Source organism: Vombatus ursinus, unplaced genomic scaffold, assembly GCF_900497805.2.
Source record: "Vombatus ursinus unplaced genomic scaffold, bare-nosed wombat genome assembly UNPS02009824.1, whole genome shotgun sequence".
Classification (NCBI taxonomy): domain Eukaryota; kingdom Metazoa; phylum Chordata; class Mammalia; order Diprotodontia; family Vombatidae; genus Vombatus; species Vombatus ursinus.
This window is the reverse complement of record NW_020949602.1, coordinates 1,558,882-1,577,698: the sequence shown is the minus strand read 5'-3', so window position 1 is coordinate 1,577,698 and position 18,817 is coordinate 1,558,882. Positions and strand designations below refer to the sequence as shown.

Below are 18,817 nucleotides of genomic sequence, written 5' to 3'. Positions count from 1 at the left end.
GGTTGAAGGTCCGGAGAAACGTTTCCAAACTGTGCAGGGGGTTCCCTGGATCCACTGTAAGCTTTCTAGAACTCGGGTGGGGGGGACCCTAGCCTAGGGGCTCGCCCCGCCCCCCGAGCTGCCAGGCAACGCCCTCTAAGCGCTTGTGACCTGGAATTGCGGGTTGGGAGGGGCGGGGGGGGGCAGTGAGAAGAAAGGAAAAAGAGAATGGGGAAAGCAGGTGGGGAAGAATGGAAAGGGGAGAGAAGAAAAGAAATAGAGGAAGAGAAGGGAGGGAAGAAGGGAAGAGAAAGAAAGAGGCTGTGTGGAAGTGCAGAAAGGAGGAGGGGAGGGAAGGAAGGAGAAGGGGAAAGAGATAAAGAACGAGGAGAAAGGAGGAGGGGAATGAAGGGCAGGGAAGGATGGGGAAATAGAAAGGAGGGGGAGGAGGGAGAGGCAGGTCAGAAAGGAGGTGGGTTAGAGAAGGGAAGGGGGAGAAAGAGAGGGGCAGGCAAGGGAGAAGGGGAGTCATAGGTGGGAGGAAGGTGAAGAAGGGAGGGAAAAAGTAGAGGGAAAATGGATGGGGGCAAAGAAGGGAAAAGAGGGATGAAGGAGGAGGACAGAGGAGGGGGGAGAGAGTGAGAAGGAAGGAAAGCGAGGAGAGGGAAAAACAGGAGAAAGGGTCCATCTCTGCTCCTCTGGCTTCTCTCGTCTCCATACCTAGGCTTAACCCTATCATCTGTGCTGTCCCTCTTCCATAGCTCCTTATCTATCCTGTTTCTCACTCTATAACTTGAAAATGCCCAACCTCCACTTGGCTACTGCCAGTGTGCTGGACTATTGTACTCTTCTCCACATCCCACCTCCTCCCTTCAGCATCTGTTTCAAACCTTTGCCCCTTTCCTCAAGCTTCTAGCTTCAAATACAGATGGCTCTGCCTCTTTTCTTGGAGAAGCCTGAGGCCATCAGACAGGAGCATGCATTCCATTCAGATCCCAGCACAATTGGTCTCTTTCTCATCTTTTCTCTACTTTTCCTTCCAGAGGAAGATGTATCTCTGCCCCTCACTAGCACTAATCTCTCTCCTCGTGCTTCTTGTTCTGTTTCCTATGATCTCCTGGACTTTGGCTTGGCAATCCATCCTTCATTATTCTTTCTCCTTTATCTTCTTCTCTGCTGACAAACATTCTCAAGTATCCCCAATCCTAAAAGAACCCTCCCTCAACTTTCATTTCTAGAGGGGGTGGGGGCACTAGATGTGTGATTTCATCACCAGAGGGAACTCCTATTGAGAAAGCTTCAACCAGCTAGGTGGCTCAAGCTAGGGCTGGGAGTCAGGAAGATCTGAGTTCAAATCTAGCCTCAGACACTTAGTAGCTGTGTGACTCTGGGCAAGCACTTAACCTGTCTGCCTTAGTTTCAACTGTAAAATGGGGATGATAATAGTCGTGAAGATCTGATGAGGTATTTGTAAAGTGCTTAGCACATAGTAGGTGCTTAGTAAATGCTTGTTTTCATTCTTCTTTCCACCAGAACAACTGCTCTGAAACATAAAATCTTAGAGAATTGCATAGAGCACTGACAGATGATATGACTCAGGGTCACACAACCAGTAGGTGACAGAGGCAGTACCTGAACTCAGGTTTTCCTGAGGGAGGAAATAATGCTGATGCTGGCCCTCTCTTCACTACACCAGGGCTCCCTCTTCCTTCTCTCTTCAGTCCCAACCAGCTACTCTCCCGTCTCTCTCTTCACTCCTAATCTTCTTGAAAAAGTTGCCCAAGGGGCAGCTAGGTTGCCTAGTGGGTAGAACACCAGCCCTGGCATCAAGAGGATCTGAGTTTGAATCCGGCCTCAGACATTTCTATCTGTGTGACCCTGGGCAAGTCACTTAACTTTGATTGCCTCCCCCCCAAAAAGAAAAAATTGTGTGTGTGTGTGTGTGTATGTATGTATGTATGTATGTATGTATGTATATAGTCTCTACTTTCTTAACATCTGCTCCTTGACTTCTTGCTCTCTGGTTCTAAGCGCTACCACTACAGAAACCTTCACTAAGGTCACCAGTGTTCTCTCAATTGGCAAACCTGTTGGCTGCCTCTCAGACCTTATCATCCTCTGTTCAGGTTTTCATACCTGGTCACCCCCTTCTGGATACTCTTTTCTTTCTTGGGTTGGGGGGGGGGGGGGTGGGAGAACAGAATCACTGTTGTTTTACCTCTGTCTTTATAATACTTTGTTTTTCTAGAACCTTGACCTTTATAGGACCTTCCTTTCCTTTATTGACTTCCTGCAAGTGGCTGTTCCCCATCCTTGTGTTAAAAGGAAAACTACTTGTTTGGGCTTTCAATCTGATTAACAAGGCAAAACTCAGGAAAAAGAGAAGAAAAAGAAGTTTATTAAAAAATACATCAAGGTAGCAACATGTTAATAGGTAGATCAGCAGAGATCAGCACAGGATTCAAAATGGAGACAGTTTTCGTGGGTAACTTTTTTTTTCTTGGTGAGGCAATTGGGGTTAAGTGACTTGCCCAGAGTCACGGGGCCGGATTTGAACTCAGGTCCTCCTGACTCCAGGGCTGTTGCCCCTATCGGTGATTTTCTAACGAGATAAAGACAATTCAGGTAGGTCCACAACAGCAAAAGGGGCCTTTGTATCTCAGCTTCTTCCCGGCTAACTGGTGAGGATGACCTGCCGTGGACTGGACAGCAGGTAATATAAAAGCTGCAGACTGAGCAACTCCTCCCACGACACTGATTGACCAGCAGGATGGGGAACGGTTTGGTCACTGAGTCAGCAAAGCTTTCAATACTTGGTCCTCTCTTCTCCGTACACTCTCTGTCTTTACCTTCTCATTCATCCCCATGGCATTCATTATCACCCCAATTCAGATAACTCTAGTGCTCACTTCTCTCCTTAACTCCAGCACATAGGACAGCCTAACCTGGATGTCCTCCCAGCTCTGACCTCAAAGCGTTCCAAATAGAGCTCCCTGCCCTCTGTCTGTCAAAATAAAATAGAATACAGGTAGAATAGAATGGAATGAAGGAGGGAAAGAGGAAACAAAAGAGAAGAGAGAAAGAAAGAGGGAAGAGAGCAGAGGAATGAAAGGAAGGGAAGATGGGGAGAGGAGGTGGCCTAGAGGGAGAGCTTCAGCTTTGATAGATAGAGGCAGTGGTTGTAATGATCTCCGTGTTTGAAGTAGCCAGCTAAAATTGTCTCAGGTTGTCCCGTTTTCATCCTCTGCATCTGCAGACCACATTCCCCCTCCCCACACAAAGTCCTCCATCATGGGAGCTGGGGTGAGGTGGAGAAAGCATGGTGCTGGGAGTTGAGACCAGGATTCTGGACCTCTACCTCTGTTGTGTCCAATCCAATTCAACTGAACTATGTGACCTCATGGGAACCAGCTTGCCCAGCTGTCCCATAATCTTCTGTGGGCATGAATAGCACTCAGGAAAGATTTTTGCCTCATGGGATGTCAGAGCTAGCAAAAGAATGAGAACCCAAAGAACCAAGTGTAAAGTCTTTCCCTCCACCCCTCCCCCACCATGTCCCTTCAGCATGACTGCCAGATCTCCATGACAGGCAACCTTTGTGCCTCTGGGTAAGTCATTGCCTCCTCCAAGTCTCATCTGTCAAGTGAGAATAATCGTATTTGCACTACCTGTCTCCCAGAGGCAAGACTTTTGTAAGCCATATAACTCTAGAGAAGGAGAAATTACTGGGGCAGCTAGGTGTTTTGATAAGTAGAGCTCTGGGCCTGGAACCCAGAAGACCTGAGTTCAAATCCAGCCTCAGATACTTACTAGCTGTGTAACCCTAAGCAAGTCACTTAATCCCTGCTTACCTCAGTTTCCTCATCTGTATAATGGGGATAATAGCACCTACCTCACCAAGTTATTGTGAGAACCAAATGAGATAATAATTGTAAAGTCCTTAGCACTATGCCTGGTACTTGGTAAGCACTATATAAATGTTGGCTATTATGATTATTTTTAAGGGTGGGTTTGGGGGCAGGGTAGGATGTGTTAGACCCAACTCTTATTTCATAGACTAAGAAGGCAAAAAATACAGGTTTGTATTAGGCACCCAGTGCCTAATTTCCATGAATATTGTGTGTTGAGGATTGGGAGAGAAGGGGGTATTGTATTATAAATCAATTTATCAACCAGTATTTATCTCTAGGATGAAAGGGTTGCACTCAGTGTCCTTCTAAGGTCCTCCTGGGCAGTACCTCACTAAGGCTCCAGAGTTGGAGGACAGCCCCTGAGGGGGGACTCAGAGATGCCTCCAGAAGGATGCTACTGTACTGTGACGGGGGAGTCATTCAATTATAACTAATTTGGAGGAAACCAGAAGATGGAGCCAGCCTTCAGCTCTAGACGGTGAAGCTGAGAGCTACCCATTGGGAGTGCCGTCTGTCGCTCACACCCTGGCTGCCTAGAACAGGCAGGACCTTAGAAGCCATCAAAGCCAATCCCCTCACTTTGCAAGTAAAGAAACTGAGGCAAACAGGGTTAAATGACTTGCCTAGGATCACACAATTAGTAAGTGTCTGCAGCTGGATTTGAACTCAGGAAGATGAGTCTTCCTGCCTCCAGGCCCAGAGCTCTAGCTGCTGGCTAGGATTACACAACTATTTGTGTTTGAGGCAGGATTTGAACCAAGGTCTTCCTGATTCCAAATCTAGGAACTCACCAAATCTTAAAGCAGCCCAGGCCATTTTGGGAAAGCTCTCGTTTTCAGGAAGTTAGGGCTATAATATCCCCTGCAGGATCAAATATAAAATCCCTTATTTGGCATTCGATGCCCTTCATAACCTGGCCTCTTTCTGCCTTTCCAGTCTTTTTACTCTTTATTCTCTTCCAAATACTTTACAATCCGGCTACACCAGCTTGTAGATATTCCTCAAACATCAATCTCCCACCTCCATGTGTTTGCAAGTCCGTCTGTCCCCCATGCCTGGAATGTTCTGCCTCCTCTTCTCCTTGTCTTCACTTCCCCTTCAAGCCTCAGCTCAGTCCCACCTTCTGTGAGAAGCTTGGTCTCATGTGCCCTCCCAGGCTGCTACAGTCACTCCTCAGATATGATCTCCCATTTCCTCTGTGTGTGCCTGGTTTGCGTATTATCTTCTCCATTAGACTGAGCTCCTGGAGGGTGGGGACTGATTTTTGCTTTTCTTTCCATCTTCAGTGCTGAGCACTGTGCCCGGCACCTAGTAAGGGCTCAATAAATGCTTGTAGATTCCAAGTGGGAAAGGTAGCAATGGCTTTTCCTGGAGCATAAGTGCTCGTGTTTGGGAAGATATTGTTAACTCACTGTTGCTGACATTCTAGGAGGCCAATAAGAGGATGCCAGGGTTCAAAGGCAGGGAAGAGTTTCCATGTTGGGGGTACCATGGAAGGAAGATTGGGTTTGGCCAGAGGTGTCCAAAACCCAAGGGCAGCATCTGGCCCCGAGTATAGCCAGAACCAGATTAAAAAGCAACTGAGGAATATTTTTAAAACAAGTAAAAATACAATAAAACATGGATAGCATTATATTTTCACCCTGTCAATCTGCAGTGGCAGGGATCTTTATGTATAGAGTAGTGGTTCATGTTTCCATTTGAAGTTGACACCGCTGCCCTCCAGTTATGAGGACCTGGGTTCAAAACCTGCTCAGATAATTACAAACTGTGTGGCCCCAGGCCAGTGGCTTAACTGCTCTGTGCCTCACTTTCCCCATCTGTAAAATGAGATAGTCAGCCTTTATGGCCTCCTTTCCCAGCTCTAGATCTCTGATCTTATGATCAGCCTCACATGCCCCACAGACAAGCTCTGGCTTGGGTAGGTAGAGACACGCCCCTCTTCACTGAAGCAATCATCCACAAGAGAAGAAAAGGCTCCCTAGTCCCTCCCTCTCAGAACAATCCGGCATCTTTGGATGTGAATGTCTGTATCTCAGACCCACCACAAGTTATTCCATGGGCATCAACCAGCTTCATTGCACCCCGTTTACAGAGGAGAAAACTAGGTCTCAGAGAGGCCGAGAGATGAAGCCAGGCCTTTGACTCCTTTGCATCTCCAGCCCCTGGTCTCATGCACCTGGCAGTCATCAAATAAATAAATAAACAATGACCAGACAAACGAACAAATAAATAAATAAATAGAATTTTGGATTCTCAGGCCAGTGCTCTTCCCAGCACCCCGTTGTCCCCTCCCCCTCTTCCTTATTCCTGGAAGCCAGTTCTGTTTTCAGGTAACCTAAGATTCCATTAGGTTTTTTGGTCTTGCAGTCCACTAGGACCCTCAGACCTTTTCAAAGCGTACTGCTGTCTAGCTATTCCTACATATTCTGCTGCCTATCTGTGTCCTTATGAAGTGGATTTCTTTTTTTTCTTTTTTTAACACAAGTGTAAGACTTTCATTTATCCCTATTAAATGCACCATACTCCTCTGACAAAAGAGGAAACTGAGGCCAGAGAGGAAAAAGGGCTTACATAAGGTCACACAACTGTTAGTGGTAAGACCAGGACCGGACTCCAGTTTACTCAACAGCCCAGCCAGTAATCTTTCTACTCCCCTCAGCTGCCTCCCCATCATCCCTCTCTTTCATAACACATCTGGCTTGGCAGGGCTGGTTTTAACAGTTGGTCAGAACAAAAATTGAAACATGTCTCCTGGCTGTTCAGCCACACCTTCCGCCACCTTGGGAATCACTCTGGGAGGGTGTTGTGGGTGGAGGGCAGGGAGGGGAGCCAGCGAGCCAGCAATCAGCTGATCGTCCTTGGCCTGGGTATTTACCCACCCACCAAGCTAGGACTGGGGCTCACGTCCCCAGTCTGCTGGTTCCTACTGTGTGACCTTGGGTCAGTGATTTACTTCCTCTGGGCTCATGTAAAATGAGGACATTAGACTAGTCAGGGGTGGCGAGCCTATGGCCTCGAGGCCCTCTAGGTCCTCAGTGTGGCCCTTTGACTGAATCCACACTTCACAGAACAAATCCCCTTAATAAAAGGATAATAAAAGGAATAGAGGGCCACATGTGGCCTCCAGGTCGCAGGTTCCCCACCCTTAGATGATTACCAAGCCAACCCTCAACTCTGAGGCCCCTCAGAGCTCTGAATCTCTCTGGCCCCGGCAGCCACCCAGCACCCACTGACCTTTACATTGCATTTCCTCTAGAGAGGCCTCTCCCTGACAGGCTCCTCCCCACACTTTGACAAACCTGAAGAGCCAGGTAGGAGGACTTGGCCCTCAGCTGGAGGAGAAGACCTTGCTGCCTGCTGGAGCTGCAGCAACATAGCAGTGTGGGATCAAAGGCTGGAAGGACCCTTAGAAATCGTCTCATCCAGTCCTCGCATTTTACAGATGGGGACTCGAGCCCAGAGAAGGGAAATCACTTACCCAAGGTCCCACAGCTAGGAAGAAGTAGGGCTGGGACCCTCATCCTCCAGATGGAGGGCTTACCTCCCAACACCATGCCCCAAATCCTCCCTGAGGCTGGGGCTCTGCCCCTGGGAGACCCCGTGGGGGAGATGCCCGAGGAGGACATCGAGGCCCTCATGGAGGAGATGGATTACCTCCCCGGCCACTTCCACCTGGACCTGAACCTGAACTTTGAGCCAGGCTCCCGAGCCCCCTTCCGAGGCCGGGACATGAAGCTGCAGCGTGAGAGCCTTCGGACCGAGCTCGAGTTTGAGACTGGGCCCCTGCAGTACGCAGTCCGGAACCTCCTGGGTGTCTTCACCTTCTACCTGGAGGAGCTGGAGCAGGCTCGGGACCTCTTCCTGCAGGTGACCCAGGAGGCCCCGGACAACCTGAACGCCTGGGCCAACCTGGCTTATGTCTACGACCAGCTGGGCCTGGAGCAGGAGGGGGCCCAATGCACGGAGACGTTGTCCGGCCTCATGGGCCTGGAGGCCGAGGAGGAAGGGACGGCCGATGGAGACCTCAAGCTCCGGGCAGCCCGGTGCCTGGCCGAGCAGGGCTACGCCTCGGCTTTCGACGTGGGCTTCGTGAGCGAGAGTGACCAGGTCCAGAAGCTGACTGCAGGCATCGCCCTCTACGACAAAGGCCTGGCGTATGGACAGAAGAAGGTCAGTGACCCACCCCAGGCCCCTTCAGGGGTGCTTTGGTCCTCTGGGGGACTTGCAGGGATGATGGGATAAAGGCAGGGCTTTGGGAGGCTGAGGAAACATGGAGCCAGTGTTCCAGGAGGCAGAGAACAAGCATTGATTAGGCACCAACTGTATGGACGTAGCCACTCATTCGTTTATCATCCAGCACACATAGATTCCTAAGACAGTAAAGCTGAGAGAGATTGTCCGAGCTAGAGTTTCATTGACCATCAGAGCTGGAAGGGACCTTGAACGTAGAAGGTTGGAGCCAGGAGGGATCTCGCAGGGCATGTAGCCTAACTTTCCACCCACATTAAGAGCCCCACCAGCGATCGTCCAGACATTGCGTAAAGGTGTCCAGAGGGAAAGAGGGGATAGTCAGCCAATCAGTTGGGAAGCATTTATTAATCACTTACTGTGTGCCAGGCACTGGGCTACACACAGAGGGCGCAATGAAAGACAAGTGCAGTCCCTGCCCCTAAGAAGCTGACATTCTCTTGGGCTGTTACAAGGTCTAGACAGAGCAGAGGGAGGGAACCTCAGTCCCTCCATCCTCACGTTTATCGGGTCACATCTGGGTGATTGTTCCTGATTCTGGGGGCCTGATTTTAGGAAGGAGATTGACAAGCTAGAGAACAACCAGGATGATCAGAGGAGGGGAGGACGTGTCTTACAGTCGTCTGTCTGTTGAAGGAACTGGGCCCATTTAGCTTGGAGAAGGAAGGACTCTGGAGCCCATGATAGCTGCCTTCAGGTTTGTGGAGGAGAGATGAGACGTGCTCTTCTCGTCCACAAAAGGCAACACCAGGAGCCGTGGGGGGAAGTTTCAGAGAAGCAGATTTAGTCTGGATGGCTGTCCCAAAGAGATGTGGGCTACCTCGGAAGATAGTGAGTTCCCCGTCCCTGAGAGTCTCCAAGCCAATGCTGGGCTGTTCCTCCTCTCCCTATGCTCTGCAATCCGATGACACTGGCCTCCTTGCTATTTCCATGGAGCATGGAAATGCATGGAGCCCACGCATTTTCACAATCAGATAATATAATAACAACAATAACAACTAAAATGCATGTAGCCTTTTAAAATTTACAAAACATTATATACTTATTATCTATTTATTGTCCTTCCTTTTCCCTGTTAATGCTTTTCCCCTAAGGTAATTTTCCATTTACTATATAGATACAGATACACATACGTGTATGTATGTATATATGTGTGTGTACATATTTATATTATATTGTTCATGCATATTGTCTTCCCTACTAGATGGTGAGCTCCTTGAAGGTAGGGACCATTGTTTTTGCCTTTCGTTGTATCCACAGTGCTTAGCACAGCGCCTGACACACAGTAGAAGCTTCATAAATGCTTGTTGACTTGAGGAGTTGATTCTTAAACAGGTTCAGGGCTGAAGAGATTGCTATGATGTCACTTGCAGTTCTGAGATGCTTGGGTACTGTTGGGGGATACGTTTTGTCCCTGAGGCTGAGATGTCTTGGGTAAAATGATTAACTGTTGAGAAAGGGAGGCAGATGCATTCTGTAAATGTGAAATATGCTATTCCTAGATCATATAAAGCATAGAACCTTCAGTGGCTCCCCATTGCCATCCCCCCGTCAAGTCCAAACTCCTGAGCCTAGAATCCAAAGCCGCCCCACAACGTGGCCCCAGTCGACTTTGCCAGCCTTATATCCCACTATTCCACTTCATGATTTGTAAACTGCAGCTCAGTTGGGATGACCATTGCCCTTTTTTACAGCCTGTGGTCTGCTCCCTGCATGGCACTCATGCATGCCGTCTCCCATGAGTGACCTTCCTCTTATCTCTGCCTGGTGAAATGTTTCCCACATCTCAAGGCTCAGTCTGGGTGCCTCCTTTTCTGGGAAACCTGCCTCGATTCCCCCTAGCCAACAGTGATTTCCTTCCTCCTCAGAAGCCCCGCGGTCCTTTGCCTGTGCCTCTCTATTGCTCATTTTCAGCAGATTTCCATGGACTGCAGGAACATCTTTGCTCACTATACCTCCCTGACCAGACTGTAAAGTCCTAAAGGTCTAGGGTCCTGGCACATTTTTCTTTGTATCTCCCCTGCTCTGAACATAGGGCCTTGAACATGGAAGTGGTCTAGGACATATTGGTGGAAATAAATGTACTATGTCTTGTTTTAGGTATAGAGACCGGATCTGTGATTTCCCTGGAATAGGGCACTCCCATATGAGTAAAGTCCCTCTGCTGAAGCAGGCTGGCACCTTCTCTGAAGTGTATGGTCTTAGAGAATTACCCGGGGCCTTGGAAAGAGAAGTGATTTGTTCACAGTCACATGTACAGAGTCTTGCTGACTCAGAAGCCAGCTTCCTATCCATGGTTCCAAGCTGCCTTTCCATTCTAGGTTCTAACCTTCTATAGGCTGCGGACCCAACCAGCACAGTACTGGGAACATAATAACACTTAGTAAATGGCTGCTGCCGCTTGTCAACTCTAACACCTTATGAGTCTCCTTTATAAATATTAAACAGGTGACCTGTCCTATGCACTCTGAAGTCCTCTCCCCAGCCCTGGGGTCACACTCTTCCTGGATCAGAACAGTAAGGCTGGAGCTGGACTTTCATCTTCCTGTTTACAGATGAGCAAATGGGTGCCCATGGGTGAGGGACATTCAGTCAGACAGTCAATCAAGCATTTAGTGAGTACTTACTATGTACTTGTGCACACACACACACACACACACACACACACACACCATCAGTTGCAGGGGAGGGATGATCAGGGCAGGCTGCCTAGAGGAGAGGAACAGAGACCACATTGGAGGTCCAATCATTGGATTTTCTAGAAGCTGCTCAGTACAGCCCTCACATTGGTGGGGAACGGGGAAGACAGAGATAGTGGAGAAACCTGTCTGCAGTGGGCCCCAGGAAGATACTGGGGAAATGGACTGAGAACAGCTTAGTGGGGTGTGTTGCCTTGGGGCCCTGAGGGAGGCTGACTCAGGCTGGGTGGAATCCCCAGGAACATCTCTCCAAGTTCCCTGTCCTTTCTCTGGCCTCCTCAGAAGACCTGGATCTGAGCCCTAGCTTTGACACTCACTGACAAGGCCCTCAAAGCTCTCTGGGCCTCAGCTTCCTTGTCTGTAAAATGGGCTATAATAATAATAAAGGCCATGGGGGTATTTCAGGGAAACCCCTCTTCAAACTGCAAAGGCCATTGAAATGTGAGCTATAATTTCAGCTATCTCCACCATGGTTCATAAGGGGCCACAGTAGGAGAGGAGGGAAGAAGGAATCCCTTGTCATTAGTGTGGCTGCCTCTGGCCCCGAGGGATATTACTGTTCATGCACATTCATTCATTCATTCATTCATTCATTCATTCATTCATTCACTCCTAACATAAATTAAGAAGTTCAAAGCCTCCCTCTATTGCCACTAGCATCCAATACAAATTCCACTCCTTGGCATTTCTCATGGTCTGGTTGGAGAAACAAGACATGAACAGGGTAAGTCATCCCTTACTGAGGATATTATGTCTTAGGGAATTGCTTGAGACCAAGAAAGGTTCCATGATTTGTCCACAGTCACATGGCTAGCATCTATCAGAGGTGAGATTGAACTCAGATCTTCCTTCTGCTCTAAGCACGGGCCTCTAGCTACCCCTGGCTTTCTCTTGAAATGGACCTAGGGAGCTTATGTAGAAGGTGGGCTGTTGGACGGGCATCCAGAGAGATGCAAACAGTGCTACAGGAGATGAGGATGATGATGATGATGATGATAGCTAGCATTTTTACGATCCTTTACAATTTGCAAAGCACATTACAAATATTATTTCATCTGACGCTTATAAAAATCCTGAGAAGTAGGTGCTATCATAATCCTCATTTTACAGTTGAGAAAACTGAGGCAAAATAAAGTTAAGTGACTTTTCTAGAGTCACGCAGCTATTGTTTGAGGCTGTATTTGAACTCAGGCTTTTCAGACTCTAGGTCCAGGGTTTTATCCACTGCACCACCCTGCTGCCCCAAGAAAGGAAGGAGAGAGCCTCTCTGGCTAGGGAGATCAATAGGGAAAGTTTCATATAGGAGGTGGCACCCAAGCTAGACTTTGAAGGATGAGGGGGTAGATTTCCATAGAGATGAAGGGTGAGAGTCAGGTACTCTTGGCTGTGGGACTAGTGTATGCAAAGGCATGGAGGTGGGAGAATATGAGCTATCTTCAGAAGGAAATGAGTCATACAGTCTAGAAGCCAAGAATGACTGTAAGGAGCTGTGAGAGATAAAGCTGAAAGGGTGGGTTGAGGGCAAATGATCAGATGTGAGGCTGAGGAATGTGAACTTCATCCCAGAGATAGTGAGGACTTCTGAGAAAGGCAGACTATGAATTGGGAAAATGAATCGGGTCTCCTTTCAGGATGGGTTAGAGAGGGGAGAGAGAAAGAGACTAGAAAAGGGGCTAGTACTTAGTCTACTGAAGGGTGAGAAGGGCCTGGAAGGGTGATATGCAGGGAGTCGATGGTGCCTACAATCCATCAGTCCTGGCAACTGATCAGATGTGGGGGAAAGGGAGGGAAAGGGAAGAGTTGAGGATGACTCTTAGGAGGTAAAAGTAGGGTGTGTGCTTGGACGCCTTCTCCAGTCGGGTGTTGTTCCTTTCTCTTCCTTTCCTTCTCTCCTCCTACCCTTCTGTTTCTTTCCTTTTCAGTAAACATGACAATTGACCTGGCATAGATGCTAGAAAGTTGGCCTTGGATCCAGGAAGACCTGGGTTCGAGTCCTGACTCTGACACTTGTCTGTTGGCTGAGTGACCCTAGGCAAGTCCCTTAACCTCTCAATGTCTCCAGGCCATTAAAATTAAAAGTTGAAGGGTTTGAGAGGGGGAGTGAAATCACTGGTCCAGTCTCTCTGACCCTCCAAGAATGAAGACTGATATAACACAATCAGAGGAAGGGTTGTTAGCTGAGACAATCAGGAATGACCTCAGGAGGGAGAGGGCACTTGAACTGAGCCCTGGAGGAAAGTAAGAAATCCAAGAGACAGAAATACGGAAGAAGAGCATTTTAGGTATGGGGGGCAGCTGTGCAAAGGCAAACAGATGGGACATAGAAAATAGAAAATGGTTGATATGTGTCATAGGCTTGGAAAGGCTGCCAATAGGCATTGTGAGAGGGAGTTTCCGCACTGGGAGTTCCTTCCCAGGAAAGCACTTTTAGCAAACTTCCTGGCACGTGGTAGGCACCTAATAAATGTTTGTTTCCTTCCTACCTTCTAACCCCACCCTCCAATACATAACTAAGCATAACAGAGACAGGCAGCCTGGCATAGTGAATTTCCTAGCAGCCAACGTCAAATCAAGGAGACTTGAATCCAAATTCTTCAAACACATACTGTCGGTGTAACCGTGGGCAAGTCCTGTAACCTCTCAGTGGACCTGTGCAGCTCTCTCAGATGGGCAGCTGAGATCTTCACTTGCCTGAGGTCATGGAACCACAGATTTGGATCTAGAAAGGACCTTCCAAGCCATCTAAACCAACCCCCTAATCCTACGGATGAGGTAATTCAGGCCTGGAGAGTCACCCAGGTAAATAGCGTCCTCACTCTGGGAGTTTCCCATACTGACTTTAATTTGGACACAAAACAAATGAAAATGGCAAAAATATGAAATTGGCATATTTGAAGATCTTGGCTGAATTGACTGAAATTAGTTTTAAAATTACAACGTCCCATTTGAAATCAGTTGACTGAAACTCACCTCCTCTTTTTCATCCTTGTGCTTTGAGGGAGCCCTGAGGCAACCCCTGCCCACAGCTGCATATCCTATCCCAGACCCTTCTCCTTTCTGTTCCTTGACCATGTCTTCCCATAAATGCTCCTTGAAAAATCCCCAGCAGGCCCCCAGATTGGCAGCCTGCCCCTAGCTCTTTGAATATCTTAGGTACACCACCGCAGCCCATGGAGTGTTATTGGCTCAAGTGACCACTCTCCTCTTCTACTCACACATTTCCTGAGGACTTTTAGCCAGTTCCTCATGGGAGTTACCTCCAGGGAACACCCTTCAGTCTGCTGACACCCACCATGCCCTTGGGTCACTTACAGTTTTTTTTTTTAATTTAAAATTTTTTTTTCTAATTACACTTAAAAACAATTTTTAACTTTGTTGTTTTGTTTAGTTTTGTTTAGTTTTTACAATTTTGAGTTCCAAATTCTCTCTCATGAACCCTTCCATCTTTCCTCCCCTCCCTTCTCATTGAGAAGGCAAGTGATTTGATAAAGGCTATTATGCATGTGCAGTCATACAAAACTTATTTTCATATTAGTCATGTTGAGAAACCCCAAGGAACATAGAGTTTAAAAAACAATATCTTCAATCTGCATTCAGACTCCATCAGTTCTTTCTCTAGAGGTGGATAGCATTTTTTCATCATAGGTTCTTCAGAATTGTCTTGGATCTTTGTGTTGCAGAGAATGGCTAAATCATTCACAATTGATCATTTTACAATGTTGCTGTTACTGTATACAATGTTCTCCTGGTCCTGCTCACTTCACTTTGTACCAAGATGTCCATGTAAGTCTTTCCAGGTTTTTTTGAAACCATTCTCATCATCATTTCTTGCATCACAATAGTATTCCATCACAATCATATACCACAATTTGTCCAGCCATTCCCCACCCATTCACTTTATGGACATCCCCTCAATTTCCAATTCTTTGCCACCACAGAAAGAGCTGCTATAAATATTTTTGTACATGTAGGTCCTTTCCCCTTTTTTATGATTTCTTTGGGATATAGACCTAGTAGTGCTATTGCTGAATCAAAGGGTATGCACAGATTTATAGCCCCTTGGTCATGGCTCCAAATTGCTCTCCAGAATGGTTGGATCAGTTCACAACTCTACCAACCATGCATTGGTGTCCCAATTTTCCTCCAACATCTATCATTTTCCTTTTCTGTCTTATTAGCCAATCTGATAGGTATGATGTGGTACTTCAGAGTTGTTTTAATTTGCATTTCTCTAATCAGTAGTGATTCAGAGCATTTTTTCACATGACTATAGATAACTTTGATTTCTTCATCCAAAAACTGCCTATTCATTTCCTTTCACCACTTATCAATTGGGGAATGACTTGTATTATTATAAATTTGACTCAATTTTCCACATATTTGAGAAATGAGGCCTTTATCAGAGAAATTTGCTGTAACAATTTTAACCCAGTTTCCTGCTTTCCCTTTAATCTTGGCTGTATTGATTTTGTTTATGCAACAGCTTTTTAATTTAATTATTCAAAATTATCCATTTTATATTCCATCGCTCTATCTCTCGTCACCTACAGTTTAGATTCTTTTGAGGTGTTATACAATCATAGGCTGAAAGTTGGAAGGCACTTCAGAATCCATTGAGTTATTTTACAGATGAGGAAACTGAGGCCCAGGGAAGTTAGTTGACCTGCCCAAGGTCACACAGGTAGTAAGTGGTAGATCTGGGATTTAAACCCAGGTTCTCTGACCTTAAATCCAGCACGCTTTCCACTGTACCATGTTATCTCTTCATGTTCCACAGAGTATATAGAGAAGGTCAGGAGTCCTATGAAATAATTATTTCATTCATATAATACACAGAAGCAAACACACAAACACTCCCCCGAACATATCGAGTTGTTTCTTATTTGTGATTTCCCCCCTCTACAGGTCAGCAGAACCTAGATTTAAAAAACAAAAACCAAAAAGTCTTCCTGGCCCCATCTCTGCTAAGAGAATGGCTCAGACTCTGTTCTTGTCAGAGGGTGAGTCCTGAAGGTGAAAATCAGACCCTCCAAGTTGCTGGGGTCAGTAGATTAGAAAGGGGAGGAGGGCTGGAGGGGGAGCAGGGAGGAGCTGTTTGTTGGATTCCCACCTTTGCCTCTGGCAGCTGCACAAATAAAGGTGTGGCTGAACCAAACCCACTCAGCCTGTTGGGGAAGGCAGGAGTCAACCTCTCAGGGTCAATGTCCTGGTGAGACAGACTGGGAGCTGGGGTCACTGAGGAAGTAGCTTCTGAGCTAGGGGAGAAAAGGTATAACACAGACCGACTGGATATTCAAGGGAGAGGGGAGGAAGGAGAGGGAGGAAGAGGAAGAGAGGAGGGAGTAGAAAGGGGATGGCAAGAATGAAGTCATAGGGAATGGTGGGTCCATGGGGTCTTTGGCTTCTAAGACGTTTGAGCTGGGAGAGAGGACCCTTAGAATTCAGAATGTGGGAGACATCGAGCCTGCCCCCTCACCTCATTCCTGACCAAGAATCCCCTCTAGACAAGCCTACAGTAGAAGGACCTCACTATTCCCGTGGCGAGCCAGCCCGCTTTGGAGCAGCCTTGATTGCTAGCTCCAGCTTACTGTCACCAGCCAAGCATTTGCTTCATCACAGCACCAGGCACACTGCTCTGCACACCCGAACTGCTTCAAACCTTCCTTTGTGGATCTAAGTTGTCAAGTGACCTTCCCTTCCCTCAAGGATTTTTAGTGACGGGGAACTCACTACCATTTGCTGATAAAAGCTTTAATCAGCAGGATATGCAAGTATCCCAGCCTTTCTGTGGCTTTCCTTCCCCCACCTGCCAACCCCATTATTCCTAGCTCTGCAGTCCCTCCTCCTCGGCTTCCTCCTCTGTGTCACGATGGAGCTGACTGAATGATGTCCAAGGTCCCTCCCAGATCTAAAATTATGATCAGACCTACCATCCACATGTTATTGTTAGGTCATGTCTGACTCTAGGTGACTTTGTCCATGAGGTTTTCTTGGCAAAGATACTGCAGTGGTTTGTCATTTCCTTCTCCGGTGTCTCCCCATTTTACAGATGAGGAACTGAGGCAAATAGGGGTTGTCACTTGTCATTGAGGGTCACACAGCTCGTAAGTGTCTGAGGTTGGATTTGTACTCAAGTCTTCCTGATTCCAGGCCCAGTGCTCTATCCACTGCACCATTTAGCTGCCTAATCATCCACGTGACAGTCCTTCAAACATTGATCTGTACCACCCTAGTGCCAGTCTTTTTTTCTCCAGGCTAAATGATCCCACATCCTTCAGTGAATCCTCACATGGCATTGAAGACCCTTCACCATCACTCAGTCAGTCAGTGAACATTTATTAAGCACCTACTATGTACCCACCAAGGCTACCCTCCAGCTTATCAACAGCCTTCCTTTCAAAATGTGGGGCTCAGATCTGATCACATTATTCCAGATGGGGGAGGGGGATTGTCACCTTGGTGATCCAAGACATCATACCTTTCTCAAATGCCATTCCCTTAGGCTGCCATATTGATTTCTATGGACCTTGCAGTCCACCAAAACTCCCAGATCCTCTTCAGATAAGCTGCTTTCTAGCTGTGTCATCCTCTGTATGAATAGGTGTCCTTTAATAGGTAAGGAAACTGAGACCCATTGATGGGCCATCATTTATTCTAAAAATTGGTTTTGTGGAGTTTTAGATGTATCATTATGAAATCACCAAACCAGGAAGCCTTTGGGGGGATGCAGAGAAGACTTGGACCAGAGGGCTTCCCAAACTATTCCAATGGGTCTGGGAAGGTGGGTGGTGGTTTCCGGAGATGAGTGAATTAGGAAAATTTCCTAACGGGAGCTTTGGGGATCCCAAGTCTTTTTCTGAGAAGCTGTGGTTGCTGCTTCTTCCTTCTTCTGCTTGCTTCTTCTATCATCTCCCTCCCCTAGACACACACACACACACCACTTTCCATGCTGACCCTGATTCTTCAATAACAAATGAAATTCTGAAGAATGAAGCCATTCACAAATGGCCATCTCAGAATGCTGGCAGATCACGTGTTCAATGATTTTCTTGGCTGGCACACTTAACTGAGGCTTAGTAGCATCATCAGTGGGTACCCCAGAGGCCAGTTGGATTTAGTGGTGGTCCCTCCAGAGGGAGAACCATAGGATTGAAAGCTGGAAGGGATCCTAGAGGTCACCTAGTCTAGCCCCTTTTTTTCACAAGTAAGAAAACTGAGGTCCAGAGATGGGAAGGGACTGCCCAAGGTCACACAGGTAGCAAGGAACAGAGCTAGGATCAGAACCCATTTCTTCTGCCAGTCCAGATCAGTTCAGCAAGCACGTATTGTGACTTAGGTCCTGAGTCTACTGTGACATAAATGAAACAATCCCTACTCTCAAGGAGCTTACATTCTATTGGGGGGGAGCATACACAGGGAAATACAATACATTAAAAGTAAATGCAAATTAATTTTGAGGGAGATGATGGGAAGCAGGAGGCAATCAGGGCTCCTTGTGGAGCAAGGAGCATTTGAGCTGAGCCTTGAAGGACTTCAGAGAGGCAGAGATGGGGAGGGAGAATGACATGGGCTTGGGGGAGAAAGAATGTGGCTTTCCTGCAGATGGTGGGAAGATGTTCCGGTCTTCCTAGTTTGTGTCTTGAGCATTCCTCGCTCCATAATATGTCTTAATCATCAGTGTTTTCCTATCTTTACTCATTTTTCTGGCATTACTTCCTGGATCGGGACTTCTTGTCACAGCCAGGCTCTGTGCACTTCTAGAAGGGGTGGTGGGGCCCCTCTTTGATACAGATCTGTATGATCTTGGATCTGGGTAATGAGGTAATGTTCTTTGAGCATCTCAGGGGAACCAACCAGGGGACAGCATCTGTCCTCCTGAGCAGGCTTTCCAGGCTAAACCTCTCCCCTAGTGTCCACAGGCTTCTGGCTACCTCTTTGTGCTGACCTAGGCTGAAAAATGTGCTGACTGGAGTTTTT

General features: G+C 47.2%; 1 protein-coding gene across 1 annotated transcript in view; it reads left to right on the top strand.

Moving 5' to 3' along the window:
• The first annotated feature begins 7,102 nt into the window (after window positions 1-7,102).
• TTC22 (tetratricopeptide repeat domain 22) overlaps window positions 7,103-18,817 on the top strand; it is a 34,161-nt gene continuing 22,446 nt past the window's right edge. The window contains exon 1 of the mRNA XM_027852841.1: window positions 7,103-8,063. Coding sequence (XP_027708642.1) covers window positions 7,422-8,063 — 642 coding nt within the window. The 5' untranslated portion in view covers window positions 7,103-7,421. The remainder of the gene's footprint in view (window positions 8,064-18,817) is intronic.